Below are 19,122 nucleotides of genomic sequence, written 5' to 3' on the forward strand. Positions count from 1 at the left end.
CAGGGGTTACAGCCGTCTGTCATGATGTCACCAGCGTGAAACTGGTGCCCACGTGCTGCAGGGGTTACAGCCGTGTGTCATGATGTCACCAGCGTGAAACTGGTCCCCACGTGCTGTAGGGGTTACAGCCGTCTGTCATGATGTCACCAACGTGAAACTGGTGCCCACGTGCTGCAGGGGTTACAGCCGTGTGTTATGATGTCACCAACGTGAAACTGGTGCCCACGTGCTGCAGGGGTTACAGCCGTGTGTTATGATGTCACCAACGTGAAACTGGTGCCCACGTGCTGCAGGGGTTACAGCCGTCTCTCATGATGTCACCAACGTGAAACTGGTCCCCACGTCCTCCAGGGGTTACAGCCGTCTGTCATGATGTCACCAACGTGAAACTGGTGCCCGCGTGCTGCAGGGGTTACAGCCGTCTGTCATGATGTCACCAGCGTGAAACTGGTCCCCGCGTGCTGCAGGGGTTACAGCCGTCTGTCATGATGTCACCAACGTGAAACTGGTGCCCGCGTGCTGCAGGGGTTACAGCCGTCTGTCATGATGTCACCAGCGTGAAACTGGTGCCCGCGTGCTGCAGGGGTTACAGCCGTCTGTCATGATGTCACCAGCGTGAAACTGGTGCCCACGTGCTGCAGGGGAAGAGCAGTGTTGGCAGTACTGTTTACTGCACTGTTATTGCTCCCGACATGCCCTTGCATGCAACAGTAAGACTATTTTAGCCCCGCAGGGTAATTAACCACATGTTAGTTTGTTTAACCGCGGCCTTATGTCTCAGCTGTCCCACATGCCTGAGGCTGGACTTTTTGTTCGTTGTTTTGATGTGAGCATTATGAATCAGGAATCAGGAACACTTCATTACCATTTCACTTCACGCGCTTGTGTACATGAAGTGAAAGGAAATGCCGTTTCCCTCAGCCCACAGCAGTACAACACAAACACAACAACGCATCCAAAAACTACAAGAACACACATACCCAAACACACCTATCCAAACTAAACAAAACATCACTGTCCAAGGGAACGAACACCAGCCAGGATGACTGCAGAACCACCGGTCTGCATGGGCTAGCAGTTAGCTTAGCCCACCACGCCTCCGCGTCCTGTCAAACCGCCCTTGGCGTTTCCTCCTCTGGCGCAGCTCCAGGCAGGGGCTATGGTCCTCGGGCCCACTGGACAAAGCAGACCGAGCTCTCCCAGCCAATCCAGCGCCAGCTCTCCCAGCCAGACACCCTCGACACACTTCCCCCCACTCCTCACAACATCAAAACACCAGAGTCAACGCCAGGTGAGGTCGCCAGCAGACCGCCCTCAGTGTTATCGGAACTGCCAGTCTGCATGGGCTAGCAGTTAGCTTAGCCTGCCCCGTTCTCCTAGCCGATCCAGCACCAGCTCTCCCAGCCATCAAACGAAGACAAAACTTAGATGTGGACAAAGACATTGCATGGACGGCACTGGGTGAGGCTGTTGCAAACATGAATTCGCACAGCCATCTTCCCACACCAGAGGCGGAATCTATAATACCGTATTATATCATAAAAATATTAGCTGAATTCAGTTATTTCCTATTTGCAGAGCCCTTCTCCCCTGCCATAATTATTTGTCTGCCAGAATATGATTAGTCATGATTGTGGAGCAAAATCCCTAAGTGGTGTCTTAAGTACACGTGTAGGCAGACCCCCACCAAACACTGCAGGGATTTAGCTGCTGTATCTGATGATAGCCCCGCGTCATAGCTGTTGCTACAGCTCTTTGCATGGCTTAAGCTAAAGCCTGACACACTAATAGGGGATTAGGTGTTTCTGTCACTTACTAAATCGCCCCCCATTTATAACTATTTGAGGGGGATTATGGAACCTCTGGGACTCCCATTTCCTAGCTGGTAGAGCAGTTACATTTTGAAATACCTGTGCTGGCCTTATTTTTAAATGGGGTCACCACGTGGTTTGCCCATCTCAATCCAAGAGGTAATTATTATAATTTGACAGTCATACTAATGGTATCATTTCATGACACTATTCTGTCTGGTCCTCTGCTCCACTGCCATCGTACTAATGTTATCCGTTGTTTTAAAGGCATAAGATTTTTTTTTAACTTTGCTTATTTCTGTGTTTGATGTCTTTTTCTAAATTGTTATTACTGAGAACAACTTTAAGTAAGAATTTTACTGCCCTGGCTGTGCTGTGTTCCTATCGCAAGTGACAAACTTAAGACTTATTTTCACCATTTAAACTGGCATTTTTGACACTTACCAGCAAGCAGATTAGGACCAAAGATGCCCCGTTTCCCATCGTGAGTTCTTGCTTGATTGATGGACTGACTGATGTGATGTGCTTGTCCAGTTGGCAGGTTGGAGGAGAGGGAGTCAGAGCTGAAGAAGGAGTACAACTCCCTACATCAGCGACACACCGAGGTAAGGGGAGAGAAAGCATGCGTTTGGCACGAGCGCTCTAGCTGTGAAGTTGTTTGGCGTGTAGAATAGTGCTCATGGGTGCAATCTTCCTGAACATCCTTCTTCTCCCTTTTGTAGATGATCCATAATTACATGGAGCATGTGGAGAGAATCAAACTGCAGCAGATGAGTGAGACCACGGACTCGGGGGCGCTGGCCAGAGTTAGGTAAACGGATGCTCGCGTTTGCATGACGGATGGGAATGGTTGAAATGGTGTCCCTTTGTTTATGTCACATTTTTACATTAGGTGTGGTCATTGTCAGCAGAGCATTTTACTCCACCTGTGACTCGTGATGAAGAGGAGTTTCTTCTTCAGTGTTCACAAAGGGTATAAATGTAATGAACATTTGCATTTTCAAAATACATATACTATGTAGCTGGCGGCATGGCGGCGCAGTGGTTAGCGCGGTCGCCTCACTGCAAGAAGGTCCTGGGTTCGAACCCCGGGGTAGTCCAACCTTGGGGGTTGTCCTCTGTGTAGAGTTTGCATGTTCTTCCTGTGTCTGCGTGGGTTTCCTCCGGGGGCTCCGGTTTCCTCCCACAGTCAAAAGACATGTAGGTCAGGTGACTCAAAGACATGTAGGTCAGGTGACTCAAAGACATGTAGGTCAGGTGACTCAAAGACATGTAGGACAGCTGAATCAAACACATGTAGGTCAGCTGAATCAAAGACATGTAGGTCAGGTGAATCAAAGACGTGTAGGTCAGGTGACTCAAAGACATGTAGGTCAGGTGACTCAAAGACATGTAGATCAGCTGAATCAAAGACATGTAGATCAGGTGACTCAAAGACATGTAGGTCAGGTGACTCAAAGACATGTAGGTCAGGTGAATCGGCTGTACTAAATTGTCCCTAGGTGTGTGTGTGTGTGTGTGTGTGTGTGTGTGTGTGTGTGTGTGTGTGTGTGTGTGTGTGTGTGTGTGTGTGATGGTCTGGCGGGTGTCTCCCCGCCTGCCGCCCAATGGCTGCTGGGATAGGCTCCACCATCCCCACGACCCTGAGAGCAGGACAGGCGGTTCAAAGGATGGATGTAGGGTGGATGTAGGTAGCTGTCCCATAACTCAGTGCCTTTAATCAAATCTGAAGTCAGCTTGAATGTGAAATAATCCTCCATCTTAAGAAATCAAAACCTTTACCAAAAAGGCCGGTGGTTGCATTTACGTCGGCTCAACTTAGACTCCATGCTTCAGGAACAATCACCCACGTGCCATACATACACATACCACACATACACATGCACATACCATACATACACATGCCATACATACATATACCACACATACACATGCACATACCATACATACATATACCACACATACACCTGTCATACATACACATGCCATACATATACATACACATACCACACATACACATGTCATACATACACATACCACACATATACATGGCATACATACACATACCATACATACACGTACCACACATACACATAGCCTACATATACATACACATAGCATACATACACATGCCACACATACACATGCCACACATACACATGCCATACATACACTTACCATACATACACATACACATGCCATACACATACCATACATACACATACCACACATACACATGCCATACATACACTTACCATACATACACATACACATGCCATACATATACATACACATGCCACACATACACATGCCACACATACACATGCCACACATACACATGCCATACATACACTTACCATACATACACATGCCATAAATACACATACACATGGCATACATACTCATACTCATACCATACATACACATACACATGCCATACACATACCATACATACACATACCACACATACACGTCATACATACACATACCATACATACACATGGCATACATACACATACCATACATACACATACCACACATACACATAGCATACATATACATACACATAGCATACATACACATGCCACACATACACATGCCACACATACACATGCCATACATACACTTACCACACATACACATGCCATACATACACATACACATACACATACACATGGCATACATACTCATACCATACATACACATGCCATACACATACCATACATACACATGTCATACATACACATACCATACATACACATACACATGCCATACATATACATACACATGCCATACATACAAATGCCATACATACACATGCCATACAAATACATACACATGCCGTACATACACATGCCACACATACACATGCCATAAATATACATACACATGCCGTACATACACATGCCATACATATACATACACATGCCATACATACACATACACATGCCACACATACACATGCAACACATACAGAATCAAATGGGCCTTTTCCTTGCCTCCTTGTCTTAACAGGAGAGAACGTCCCCTTTCTCTGGGGGTCTTCCCATCATCCTCTGGGGGTTCTCTGCTGATTCCTGACCACCAGACCAGGGCAGAGACACCGAGCACGGAGGGTTGGAGGTTCACAGACCAAGCGGAGCCACGCTCCAACACTAGCCTCAAGGTAGGCCTGCCGGTCGGTGTGGTGGTGGGGGCTTGTTTGGGAAATGCTGCTCAGAAGAGACATGTACTGATTGTGAAAAGAGACACATCCTGATTGTGAAGAGACATGTCTGGATTGTGAAAAGACACACATCCTGATTATGAAAAGAGACACGTCTTGATTGTGAAAAGAGACACGTCCTGATTGTGAAAAGAGACATGTCCTGATTTTGAAAAGAGACATGTCCTGATTGTTAGAAGAGACATCTCCTGATTGTGAAAAGAGATACGTCCTGATTGTGAAAAGAGACACATCCTGATTGTGAAAGAGACACGTCTTGATTGTGAAGAGACATGTCCTGATTTTGAAAAGAGACATGTCCTGATTGTGAAAAGAGACATGTCCTGATTGTGAAAAGAGACATGTCCTTATTGTTAGAAGAGACATGTCCTAATTGTGAAGAGACATGTCCGGATTGTGGAAAGAGACACGTCCTGATTGTGAAAAGAGACACGTCCAGATTGTGAAGAGACATGTCCTGATTTTGAAAAGAGACATGTCCTGATTGTGAAAAGAGACATGTCCTGACTGTTAGAAGAGACATGTCCTGATTTTGAAAAGAGACACGTCCTGATTATGAAGAGACATGCTGTGATTGTGAAAAGAGACATGTCCTGATTGTGAAGAGACATGTCCGGATTGTGGAAAGAGACACGTCCTGATTGTGAAAAGAGACATGTCCAGATTGTGAAGAGACATGTCCTGATTTTGAAAAGAGACATGTCCTGATTGTGAAAAGAGACATGTCCTGACTGTTAGAAGAGACATGTCCTGATTGTGAAAAGAGACATGTCCTGACTGTTAGAAGAGACATCTCCTGATTGTGAAAAGAGACACGTCCTGATTGTGAAAGAGACACGTCTTGAATGTGAAGAGACATGTCCTGATTTTGAAAAGAGACATGTCCTGATTGTGAAAAGAGACATGTCCTGATTGTGAAAAGAGACATGTCCTGATTGTGAAGAGACATGTCCGGATTGTGGAAAGAGACACGTCCTGTTTGTGAAAAGAGACACGTCCAAATTGTGAAGAGGCATGTCCTGATTGTGAAAAGAGACATGCTGTGATTGTGAAAAGAGACATGTCCTGATTGTGAAGAAACATGTCCGGATTATGAAAAGAGACATGTCCTGATTTTGAAAAGAGACACGTCCAGATTGTGAGGAGACATGTCCTGATTTTGAAAAGAGACATGTCCTGATTGAGAAAAGAGACATGTCCTGACTGTGAAAAGAGACATGCTGTGATTGTGAAAAGAGACATGTCCTGATTATGAAGAGACGTGTCCGGATTGTGAAAAGAGACATGCTGTGATTGTGAAAAGAGACATGTCCTGATTGTGAAAAGACACATCCTGATTTTGAAAAGAGACATGTTCTGATTGTGAAAACAGACATGTCCTGTTGTTAGGAGAGACATGTCCTGATTGTGAAAAGAGACATGTCCTGATTGTGAAAAGACACATCCTGATTGTGAAAAGAGACATGTCCTGATATTGAAAAGAGACATGTCCTTATTGTGAAAAGAGACATGTCCTGATTGTGAAAAGACACATCCTGATTGTGAAAAGAGACACGTCCTGATTGTGAAAAGAGACATGTCCTGTTGTTAGAAGAGACACGTCCTAATTGTGAAAAGAGACACGTCCTAATTGTGAAAAGAGACATGTCCTGATTGTGAAAAGAGAAATGTCCTGATTGTGATTATTCCTCTGGCGTTTCTTGATTTGTTTTGTGGTGTGAGGTCAAACGAGTGTTGCTGACATTGCAAAGTCATTAATTAATACCCCCATTACAAATATAGACTCGGGATTGGGGGGCCGTCCGGGTGGCACAGCGGCCTGTTCCGTTGCCTAACAACACAGGGCTCACCGGTTGGAATCCCCGTGTTACCTCTGGCTTGGTCAGGCGTCCCTACAGACACAATTGGCCATGTCTGCCGGTGGGAAGCCGGATGTGGATATGTGTCGTGGTCGCTGCACTAGCGCCTCCTCTGGTCGGTCAGGATGCTTGTTCAGGGGGGAAGGGGAACTGGGGGTAATAGCGTGATCTCCACGTGCTACGTCCCCCTATGAAACTCCTCACTGTCAGGTGAAATGAACCGGCTTATTGCCCACGTGAAATGAACCGGCTTCCTGCCCACGTGAAATGAACCGGCTTATTGCCCACGTGAAATGAACCGGCTTCCTGCCCACGTGAAATGAACCGGCTTCCTTCCCACTGGAAATGAACCGGCTTCCTGCCCACATGAAATGAACTGGCTTACTGCCCACATGAAATGAACCGGCTTACTGCCCACGTGAAATGAACCGGCTTCCTGCCCACGTGAAATGAACCTGCTTCCTGCCCACATGAAATGAACCTGCTTCCTGCCCACTGGAAATGAACTGGCTTCCTGCCCACGTGAAATGAACCGGCTTCTTGCCCACATGAAATGAACCGGCTTCCTGCCCACATGAAATGAACCGGCTTACTGCCCACATGAAATGAACCTGCTTCCTGCCCACTGGAAATGAACCGGCTTCCTGCCCACGTGAAATGAACCTGCTTCCTGCCCACATGAAATGAACCTGCTTCCTGCCCACTGGAAATGAACCGGCTTACTGCCCACGTGAAATGAACCGGCTTCTTGCCCACATGAAATGAACCGGTTTCCTGCCCACATGAAATGAACCGGCTTACTGCCCACATGAAATGAACCTGCTTCCTGCCCACTGGAAATGAACCGTCTTACTGCCCACGTGAAATGAACCGGCTTCCTGCCCACATGAAATGAACCGGCTTACTGCCCACGTGAAATGAACCGGCTTCCTGCCCACGTGAAATGAACCGGCTTCCTGCCCACATGAAATGAACCGGCTTACTGCCCACATGAAATGAACTGGCTTACTGCCCACATGAAATGAACCGGCTTCCTGCCCACGTGAAATGAACCGGCTTCCTGCCCACGTGAAATAAACCGGCTTCCTGCCCACTGGAAATGAACCTGCTTCCTGCCCACATGAAATGAACCGGCTTCCTGCCCACGTGAAATGAACCGGCTTCCTGCCCACGTGAAATAAACCGGCTTCCTGCCCACATGAAATAAACCGGCTTCCTGCCCACATGAAATGAACCGGCTTCCTGCCCACATGAAATGAACCGGCTTACTGCCCACATGAAATGAACCGGCTTCCTGCCCACGTGAAATAAACCGGCTTCCTGCCCACGTGAAATAAACCGGCTTCCTGCCCACATGAAATGAACCGGCTTCCTGCCCACTGGAAATGAACCGGCTTACTGCCCACATGAAATGAACCGGCTTACTGCCCACATGAAATGAACCTGCTTCCTGCCCAGTGGAAATGAACCGTCTTACTGCCCACGTGAAATGAACCGGCTTCTTGCCCACGTAAAATGAACTGGCTTCCTGCCCACGTGAAATGAACCGGCTTCCTGCCCACGTGAAATGAACCGGTTTCCTGCCCACATGAAATGAACCGGCTTACTGCCCACGTGAAATGAACCGGCTTACTGCCCACGTGAAATGAACCGGCTTACTGCCCACATGAAATGAACCTGCTTCCTGCCCACATGAAATGAACCGTCTTACTGCCCACGTGAAATGAACCGGCTTACTGCCCACGTGAAATGAACTGGCTTCCTGCCCACGTGAAATGAACCGGCTTCCTGCCCACATGAAATGAACCGGCTTCTTGCCCATATGAAATGAACTGGCTTACTGCCCACATGAAATGAACCGGCTTCTTGCCCATATGAAATGAACCGGCTTCCTGCCCACATGAAATGAACCGGCTTCTTGCCCATATGAAATGAACCGGCTTACTGCCCACGTGAAATGTTCAGGGAAGCTTATTGAAGTCTGCATCATCAGGATACATAGTTTGGAATGGTTTTTTGTTTCAATTTCAGTTCAATTCAATGTATTGTCATTAAAAACACATCCTTGATGAAAACCTGCTCCAGAGCGCTCAGGACCTCAGACTAGGGCGAAGGTTTACCTTTCAACACGACAATGACCCTAAGCACACAGCCAAGACGATGAAGGAGTGGCTTCGGGACAAGTCTGTGAATGTCCTTGAGTGGCCCAGCCAGAGCCCAGACTTGAACCCCATTGAACATCTCTGGAAAGACCTGAAAATAGCTGTGCAGCGACGCTCCCCATCTAACCTTACAGAGCTCGAGAGGATCTGCAGAGAAGAATGGGAGAAATACCCCAAATATAGGTGTGCCAAGCTTGTAGCTTCATACCCAAGAAGACTTGAGGCTGTAATTGCTGCCAAGGGTGCCTCAACCAAGTACTGAGTAAAGGGTGTGAATACTTATGTACATGCAATATTTCAGTTTTTTATTTTTAATAAATTTGCAAAAATTTCTAAAAAACCTTTTTCACTTTGTCATTATGGGGTATTGTGTGTAGATTGATGAGGAAAAAAAAGGAATTCGATCCGTTTTGGAATAAGGCTGTAACATAACAAAATGTGGGGAAAGTGAAGGGGTGTGAATACTTTCCGGATGCACTGTATATCCGTGAAGACGTTTTCGCCTCTCATCCAAGAGGCTTTCTCAGTTCGTGCCTTTCTGACTAGATGAAGCTAGTCTGACTGGCTGGTGATGAGACTCAGAATTTATCCTCTTGGAGTCATTGTCAGCTATAGATGTCCATCGCTCTTTGTGTCCCGATGGTTACCAACGCCCGTCCATAGAAATGAGTGGCTCTTTTGTGTACCGGCCAAACATCGGTACACAAAAGAGCCACTCATATCTATGGCTCTATTAGCGTCGGGCGTTGGTAGCTTGTCATGATGCTTTCTATGGTCCTTGACAACCCGCTGCAGGGCTTTCTGGTCTACTGATGTGGTAGCACACTGAGATGCAGCTGGTCAGGATGCTCTCTATGGTTCTTGACAACCTGCTGCAGAGCTTTATGGTCTACTGATGTCGTAGCACACTGAGATGCAGCTGGTCAGGATCTCTCTATGGTCCTTGACGACCCGCTGCAGGGCTTTCTGGTCTACTGATGTGGTAGCACACTGAGATGCAGCTGGTCAGGATGCTCTCTATGGTTCTTGACAACCTGCTGCAGAGCTTTATGGTCTACTGATGTCGTAGCACACTGAGATGCAGCTGGTCAGGATCTCTCAATGGTCCTTGACGACCCGCTGCAGGGCTTTCTGGTCTACTGATGTCGTAGCACACTGAGATGCAGCTGGTCAGGATGCTCTCTATGGTCCTTGACAACCCGCTGCAGAGCTTTCTGGTCTACTGAAGTTGTAGCACACTGAGATGCAGCTGGTCAGGATGCTCTCTATGGTCCTTGACAACCCGCTGCAGAGCTTTCTGGTCTAGTGATGTCATAGCACACTGAGATGCAGCTGGTCAGGGTTCTCTCCATGGTGTCGGGGTAGGAGCTGGTTCCCATTACCTGGATGATAACATGGTTATAAGGGCTTTACTCAAAATGACTTTGATTGGCAGGGGAACTTTTTGTTATGTCGTGTAATTTGTACCTCCTAGAATTTAAATTTGTATGTTACTGCTATAAAGTTCTTATGAGCTAAGCCATCCTTTGTACAACCATTATTACATCAGTGTTGCCCTAAACTGATCTTGAGCTCTTTCCTCGTGTAGTAAGTGATGGACGTAAGCAGTGCACATGACTGCGTGGGTTTTGTTTTTTCATCTCTGTGGCTGGAACCATTCGGAGGGTGATGTTATTTCATCCTGCTGCTGTATTTTTGTTGAAATAGGACATGAGCTTTTTAGCGTGGTGCATGATGGGAGCAATGCCACTGTATGGCTTGCAGCCAGTCAGGGAAAAATAGCCCAGCTTGAATGTGATTGGCTTTTATGTAATCTTTGCTACGGGACAGTCATCGTTGAACCATGACCTCTTCAGCACGGGTGGCTTTGATGTGCAAGTCTTTTCTAGATAAGCACATTTCTGTGGCACATTGTACCTATTTATGGAAATCTTATTTATGATCTGCATATTTGATTTGGCAAAGATTTTACGCCAGACGCCCTTCCTGACGCAACCCTCCCCATTTATCCAGGCTTGGGACCGGCACTAAGAGTGCACTGGCTTGTGCATCCTGAGTGGCTGGGTTTATGGTATATATATGGCAGCTATGTTATATGGTCTGGAGACAGTGGCACTGATGAAAAGACAGGAGGAGGAGCTGGAGGTGGCAGAGTTGAAGATGATAAGATTTTCACTGGGAGTGATGAAGAAGGACAGGATTAGGAACGAGTATATTAGAGGGACAGCTCAGGTTGGACGGTTTGGAGACAAAGCAAGAGAGGCAAGATTTAGATGGTTTGGACATGTGTGGAGCAGAGATGCTTGGTATATAGGGAGAAGGATGCTGAATATGGAGCTGCCAGGGAAGAGGAGAAGAGGAAGGCCAAAGAGGAGGTTTATGGATGTGGTGAGGGAGGACATGCAGGTGGCTGGTGTGACAGAGGAAGATGCAGAGGACAGGAAGAAATGGAAACAGATGATCTGCTGTGGCGACCCCTAACGGGAGCAGCCGAAAGTAGTAGTAGTAGTAGTAGTAATAGTAGTAGTAGTAGTAGTATTGTACCTATTTATGGGATAGAATGTCTTGCTCTCTGATGTCCTGCGAGTAAAAAGTTCAGGTTGGTGAAGTGTGTAGACTATCATGCCATCATGGCTGGCATGATCGTCTACACATATAGCATCATTTACATATAGCATCATTTACATATAGCATCATTCACATATAGTATCATTTACATATAGCATAATTTACATATAGCATCATTCACAAATAGCATTTACATATAACATCATTTACATATAGCATCATTTACATATAACATCATTTACATATAGCATCATTCACATATAGCATCATTTACATATAGCCTCATTTACATATAGCATCATTCACATATAGCATCATTCTAGCCATAGCCATCAACCTAGCCATGGCTTTAGGTCCACAAACCTTTCCACTGCTTTTGATGCTTAGATAGTTATTTATTCCAAATCACTGAAATTTGTGTCATACAAAGGGGCTCCAAAGCAATAAAGCATGCTTCTGTCCTTGCATACTTGGCATTTTGAAAGCGTGACGCACAGGAATCAGATGTCTCTGGAACCATCTTGGGAAGCTCCACCAGTTAAGGGTTTGGACTGCTGCTGGGAATGAAATGCATTGTTCAACTTGCTGTTTGGCCAATTGGGAACGTTAACACTGGAAGTCTTGCTTTTCAGTCAGTAAGCTTGCAAACTGGTTGATTTCTACATTTACACAGGTGTGCATGCAGTCACATACACAAAATGCTTTTCCTGTTCAATCCACACACATGCACAACATGCATCCTCATGTGTGCATCTCTGTCTAATTACTTCTGCAAACATTTGCCTCATTATAATTCTTTTCCCCCCAAGCAGTTAGACTTGGACGACCCCCCACGGAAAAGGGAGGGAAGGAGTGCGCAGGACACTTCTTGGGGGAATTCACTGGCAGACGACTGCAAGGTAGTTGGATAAATGGGGACTGGCAGATGTACCAATTGCAATGTGCTTGCTAGGGCAGCAGTGGTGATATGACACCACGTTTGTTTGCGTGTCTGTGAGCAAAGCAATGGTCTTGCTTCCATCTTTCCTCAAAAGCACCACCTCTTTGTGTTTTTTAAAGCATTTCACAACAGCTACTTGCAACCACATCTTCAATATAGATTCTCATGTCTTTAAAAGTTCAGATGTTAAGTGAAATAAAAAAAGATTCCCAGGCATCCCTCTGTTCTCAGCTTCACCCAGAGGATGGAATAGGCTAATTATACCTATGTTAAGGTCATTGATGGTGTGGTTGCATTTGGCCTCGACATCTTGTTTCATTTTGTGAAGTTGAATAGAAGCTTTGTTTGTCCATTTTAGCTTTAAAGCACATTTTATTTTCTTCTGCTGAGACATCTCTGATCTCCATTTGGTGGGTTACTTTATATTACCAGTTCACACCTCTTGAAAGGCGGCATGGAGGCACAGTGGTTAGCGCGGTCGCCCCACAGCAAGAAGGTCCTGGGTTCGAGCCCCGGGGTAGTCCAGCCTTGGTGGGTCGTCCCGGGTCTTCCTCTGTGTGGAGTTTGCATGTTGTCCCTGTGTCTGTGTGGGTTTCCTCTGGGGGCTCCGGTTTCCTCCCACAGTCCAAAGACATGTAGGTCAGGTGAATCGGCTATACTAAATTGCCCCTAGGTATGTGTGTGTGTGTGTGTGTGGGTGGGTGGGGGCTGTGATGGCCTGGCGGTCTGTCCAGGGTGTCTCCCCACCTGCCGCCCAATGACTGCTGGGATAGGCGCCAGCATCCCTGCGACCCTGAGAGCAGGATAAGCGGTTTAGATAATGGATGGATGGATGGATGGATGGATGGACATCTTTTGAAACTATAGATTTGTGTTCAGTGTAGCAGATTGTACTATCAGTGTAGTTTGTTAACATCTTCACTCATTTTAGCTGTGCTTCCTAACCTCTGTTCACTCTCTCTGTCCAGTGTGATTTTAGTCTTGTGTCATGTCGTGCTGCACCACATATTGAATTGCACCCATCACTCTTCTGTTGACTGTGTGTGAAGCCCCCCCCAAGTAACTTTGTGAACTCTGTTACCCTCTGTATGCTTGCCCCCGATCACTGCTGCTACCGTCTTTTTAAAGTCTTCAAGTTTGCCGTGTCTGTGTTGCGTGATTGTTGTGTCCAGTCATAGCATTTTTCAAAATGAAAACCTTTTTCTGTTTAAATGAGCTCCAATATCAGAAAAAAGGAAAAAAAAGTTTCGGAGAGTCAAGTCAATTTTAGTAGTTCAGAGGTACCTGTGATAATTGGATACACTTATCATATATGAAGATACTTTTTAGTTGTTTTACTGTGTTGGAATGGGGGATAACAGGAGCTGAATTTAGAGGTAGGTTGTCCATTAGTATCATTACAGGTTATCCTGTCATGAAAGATATAAGAATCAAAACAAGGGGTGTCTGGGTAGTGCAGCGGTCTATTCAGTTGCCTACCAACATGAGGATCAGCGGTTCGAATCTCCGTGTTACCTCCGGCTTGGTCAGGCGTCCCTACAGACACAATTGGCCATGTCTGCGGGTGGGAAGCCGGATGTGGGTATGTGTCCTGGTCACTGCACTAGCGTCTCCTCTGGTCAGTCGGGGTGCCTGTTCAAGGGGGGGAGGGGGAACTGGGGGGAATGGCATGATCCTCCCATGCGCTATGTCCTGGCGAAACTCCTCACTGTCGGGTAAAAAGAAGCGGCTGGTGACTCCACATGTATTGGAGGAGGTATGTGGTAGTCTGCAGCCCTCCCCAGATCGGCAGAGGGGGTGGAGCAGTGACCGGGACGGCTCGGAAGAGTGGGGTAATTGGCAGGATACAATTGGGGAGAAATAAAAAAAGAATCAAAAGAAATTGGACTCATGTTATGTGTACACTGTTGTATGTACTGTGTTGTCAGCCTTTGCAGTTTGGGTTTAGCACCATTTTGTCCAAGCCCAAAGTCAGCCTGCCAAGCTCTCATGTTTGGACATCCTGCTGTCATGGCAGTGTTTCCTGGTCTTTTGATGTGTGATGTCCATGTGTGTGTCTAAACCCCTGCCTGTAGTTCCTAATTCAAGCTCTGGTTCTTTTGGGGTCAAGGTTAGTATCATTTTTACCCTTGACCTTAAAAGTGTATCCTTAAACTCACGTAATTAGTCAGTCTTTCAATATTTCAGGATGAGTTTTCGGACATCAGTGGCTCCAAGTCGGCCACGCCAATGTCCACCACAGCCTCGGACATGGAGAGGGAGGACGGGAACAGTAAGAGCACAGAGGTACATGCTACGCCTGGCACCAGGTCCATATCTGTGGGTAGGTCAAACAATTTATCAGTAACTTGTATAGCAGTACAGTACATACTGACACACAGAACAACAGGACCTCACAAAACAGTTCAAGTGCACATGTCTTTTTGCATGCTCAGTAATCCAGGTAAGGAAATCACAGAAAGTTGGACCATTCATCTGGACACAAGGTTTGAGAGAGAAACTTTCTGTGATTTCCTTACCCGGAGTATTGAGCATACATAAAGACATTTTGACTCATTTTGACGAGGATTGCCTTAAACTTGTACGTGAGTACGAGCGAATGGCGGCTAAGATGGTAGACTAAAGGAACCGCCTGAGATTTGGCCTCAGATACAGACAGAGTGGGATTAAATCCAAGAGCCTGCAAATGAAATCTTTGGTCAAGGGCCGCCGAGCCAACCAGATCCTGGTGAGACAAACTAATTTCACCATCAACGCTTTGAAAGCCAAAGAGGAGCAGATCCAACAGAGACTCAGGTCGAATTTAGATGAGACCACTTTCCAACACATGATTGATTTCACGGAGAAGGCTCTTCTAGCACAACACAGAAAGTCGAAAACCAGGCAGCAAAATAAGTTCGACCTACTTGCTGCACGCCAGAGACATCAGCAGACGGCAACCTCAACGGCAGACAAAGAGGAGGACGCCAGACATGCCGGTGATGTGGACAAGTGAGTGAAGAGTCTGTCCAACAGACAACTCACCCAGGCAGTTAAACACATCCTTGCTAAGGGGCTGAATTTTGCTGTCACGCCAAGGCAAATTCTGCTAGTGGAATTAATCACAGCCACTGAATCAGCGATCTGAAAAACAACATCGAGGACCCAGAAACGGAGCAACTGGGAACAAAAGTTTCAGTCTGCCTCAGCAATGCGAAGGTGCCGCTGCCCAACATCAGTACAGATGAAAGCAAAGCTCTCACAACTCTCAGTAAGGACAATAACATCATCAACCTTCCAGCGGACAAAGACAGAAGCACTGTTATATTAAACCAGACAGCCTGTCATGCGAAAGTTGTCGTTATTTAGCAACACGAATACTTACGAGCCCATGAAACGAGATCCAGGCAGTGGTCACAAGAAAAAGGTGATAGATTGTCTGAAGCTGTTAGAACAGGACAATGCTACTGACAGAATGTTGTACCACAGATTATACCCAGGGGGTGCTACACCTAGTTGGTATGGGTTACCCAAGATACATAAACAGGATATGCCATCCATTACAGCCTATTGTTAGTATGATTAACTCAGTGACCTATAACCGCTCTAAGTTTCTGGCATCTATTCTGAACCCGTTGGCAGACAGTAATGAACACCACATTCAGAACACTGTGGATGTTGTGGATATGATGAGGGACATCATTATGGAGAGGATGAAACAATGGTCTCTTACGATGTTATGTCTCTTCACGTGTGTTGCTGTTGATGAAGCAGTGGAGGTAGTCCGTATGAAATTACAAAACGACCCCACCCTTAGCAATAGGCCCACCCTTAACACTGACAAACTGTGTCTGCTCCTGAAGCTGTCTTCAGTCCACGTACTTCACATACAGGGGGCAGAGGCATGGGTGTGCTATGGGTTCTCCAGTCTCACCTGCAGTGGCCATCTTGAACATGGAGGAAGTGGAAAAGAGGGCTCTGATGTCCTGTCCAGGGACACCACCTACCCATTGGTTCAGATTTGTGGACGACACCTGAGTTAAAATTAAATCTCAGGATGTAGCACATTTCACCCACCACATTAACTCTGTGGACACCATCAAGTTCACCAAGCAGGATGTGGAACATGACAGGGTGGCCTTCTTACACTGTGAAATTGCAGTTGGAGATGGGGGACATTTGATTGTTGATGTTTACTGTAAACCAACACATACTGATCAGTACTTAAGGTCTGACTCTCATCATCCACTGGAGCACAAACTAGGAGTCATCAGGACGCTGGACCACCGAGCTGACAACATCCCCACCCACACAGCGGCCGAGGAAGAGGAGAAATCCCACATTAAACAGGCCCTGGTTAAGTGTGGTTATTCTAACTGGGCGTTTGTCAAAGCCAGGAAGACCCCAAACAGTGCACCAGCTGATCCAAGAGAGGAGAAGGACAACAGCTGTCTAAGTGTAAACCAGTGGTGATTCTGTATGTGGCGGCAGTGTCAGAACAGTTGAAACACATATTGTCCAAACACCACGTATCAGTTGTTTTCAAACCCCAAAACACGCTGTGCCAGAAGTTGGTTCACCCCAAGGATCAGGTCCCCCAACACAAAGAGCAAGAAAGTGTACTGTTAAGTGCCAGGAGGATTGTCGTGACTTGTACATCAGGGAAACCAAACAGACGCTGGCCAAGAGGATGGCACAACACAGGAGAGCTAACACGTCAGACCAGGACTCCACACTCTACACCATCTACAGGCCAGGACTCCACAGTCTACACCTTCTACAGACCAGGACTCCACAGTCTACACCATCTACAGGCCAGTGACCAGTCTTTCAAGGATGAGGATGTGCACATCCTGATAAGGATGAACACTGGTTTGAATGGGGAGTCAAAAAAGCCATCTATGTGAAGAGGGAACACCCATCCCTGAACGGGGGGTAAGAGTACATCTGTCACCATCTTACAACGCTGTGATTGCAAACATTCCCAAATCTTCTGTGAATAGTACACACAGCCATTGTAAGTCTAGTTAATGGTCATGGTAATTTGCATATGAAGCCAACCATTGGTTTCAGTGGTTATGCAACTGTATTGTTTATAAGGGTGGGATACCTGCAGTTTAGACTGAAGAGGTCACTTAGATGATGATGAAAGGTTTCTCTCTCAATAAACGTGTCCAGATGAACTCATGCAACCTTCTGTGAGTTCAAGTGCACCGTGTAAATCATATGAAAGACAGCAGATTATGCAGAGTGCCCTCAGCATTTTCCCTGTCATACACATTTCACTCATCTGTCGCTCCCTACATGCATTCAAATGTCGCAGCATGAAAATAGTATTCGTTGAGTTTGCTGTGGTGACAGTGTCAAAATTAACAAAATTCTTAACTCTGAAAAGAGTCCCAATATTTCACACTGCGTCACATGAAAATTAACCACACATTGTGTTGAGGGTTTCTGGCTCACACCTCTCGGTTTTTCTGGCACATTTTGTGTTAACGTAGGTCTCCCTGAAAACGAGGAGAACTCAGATGTGCAAGACATCATTGAGTCCACTCCTGAACTGGACATGGATCTCAGTGGATACAAGGCATCCAGGTAGGCCACAGGGCACATCACTAACGTCACACATCACAGGTCATCTTTAAACAAAAATTTTCCAAAATAACAACCATCTTCTGATGGGTCTTATTCCTCCAGCACGCCAACCAAAGGCATTGAGAACATGGCGTTTGACCGCAACACAGAGTCCCTTTTTGAGGAGTTGTCGTCTGCAGGCACGGGACTCATAGGAGATGTTGACGAGGGGGCTGACCTTTTGGGTAAGAATGTCATCTATCACCACATCCAACAAAATGCATCACCTTTAAGGAATTAATTTTGATGTGTATTTATACAAGATGGCAGCAGGGCGGCGCAGTGGTTAGCGCGGCCGCCTCACAGCAAGAAGATCCTGGGTTCGAGCCCCGGGGTGGTTCAACCTTGGGGGTCGCCCTGGGTTATCCTCTGTGTGGGGTTTGCATGTTCTCCCCGTGTCTGCGTGGGTTTCCTCCGGGGGCTCCAGTTTCCTCCCACAGCCCGAAGACATGTAGGTCAGGTGACTCACCGTACTAAATTGTCCCTAGGTATGAATGTGTGTGTGTGTGTGGGTCCTGTGTGATGGACTGGCGGCCTGTGCAGGGTGTCTCCCCACCTGCTGCCCAATGACTGCTGGGTTAGGCTCCAGCATCCCCGTGACCCTGATTGGGCTAAGCGGCTTGGATAATGGATGGATGGGTGGATACAAGATGTTTTTACTGTTTGGTCGAACCTGGTTTTTTATTTTAGAGCTTTTTGCTGTGTTTACAGCAACCAGTGTTTATCCTTGGAACAGTAACGTTAAACCTAGCTGAAGTAACGCTTATTGAAAACACGTGATTGAATACTTTGGCGCAATATATTTCACACGTTGCGTGAGATTTTCTTTTCGCCCCATACACATGATAATTGTTCATGTCTGTGTTAATCATGAATTGTTTCAGATAACAATGCAATAGCTGGCTGACTGGCTAACAGAATTTATTCCTTAACCCTGAAACTA

The 19,122-nt window shown here is 46.4% G+C and overlaps 1 protein-coding gene across 3 annotated transcripts in view; it reads left to right on the forward strand.

Moving 5' to 3' along the window:
* Nucleotides 1-19,122, forward strand: part of spag9a (sperm associated antigen 9a) — a 112,974-nt gene that overhangs the window by 26,370 nt on the left and 67,482 nt on the right. For 2 of the 3 annotated variants that reach the window (XM_056287509.1, XM_056287510.1), the window contains exons 3-9: nt 2,346-2,416; nt 2,534-2,622; nt 4,827-4,977; nt 12,439-12,525; nt 14,754-14,889; nt 18,047-18,140; nt 18,243-18,364. In XM_056287509.1, the coding sequence (XP_056143484.1) occupies nt 2,346-2,416; nt 2,534-2,622; nt 4,827-4,977; nt 12,439-12,525; nt 14,754-14,889; nt 18,047-18,140; nt 18,243-18,364 (750 nt within the window). The remainder of the gene's footprint in view (nt 1-2,345; nt 2,417-2,533; nt 2,623-4,826; nt 4,978-12,438; nt 12,526-14,753; nt 14,890-18,046; nt 18,141-18,242; nt 18,365-19,122) is intronic. The other variant, XM_056287511.1, reaches the window with a different exon arrangement.

The sequence above is a fragment of the Lampris incognitus genome, chromosome 10 (assembly GCF_029633865.1).
Source record: "Lampris incognitus isolate fLamInc1 chromosome 10, fLamInc1.hap2, whole genome shotgun sequence".
In the NCBI taxonomy this organism is placed as follows: Eukaryota; Metazoa; Chordata; class Actinopteri; order Lampriformes; family Lampridae; genus Lampris; species Lampris incognitus.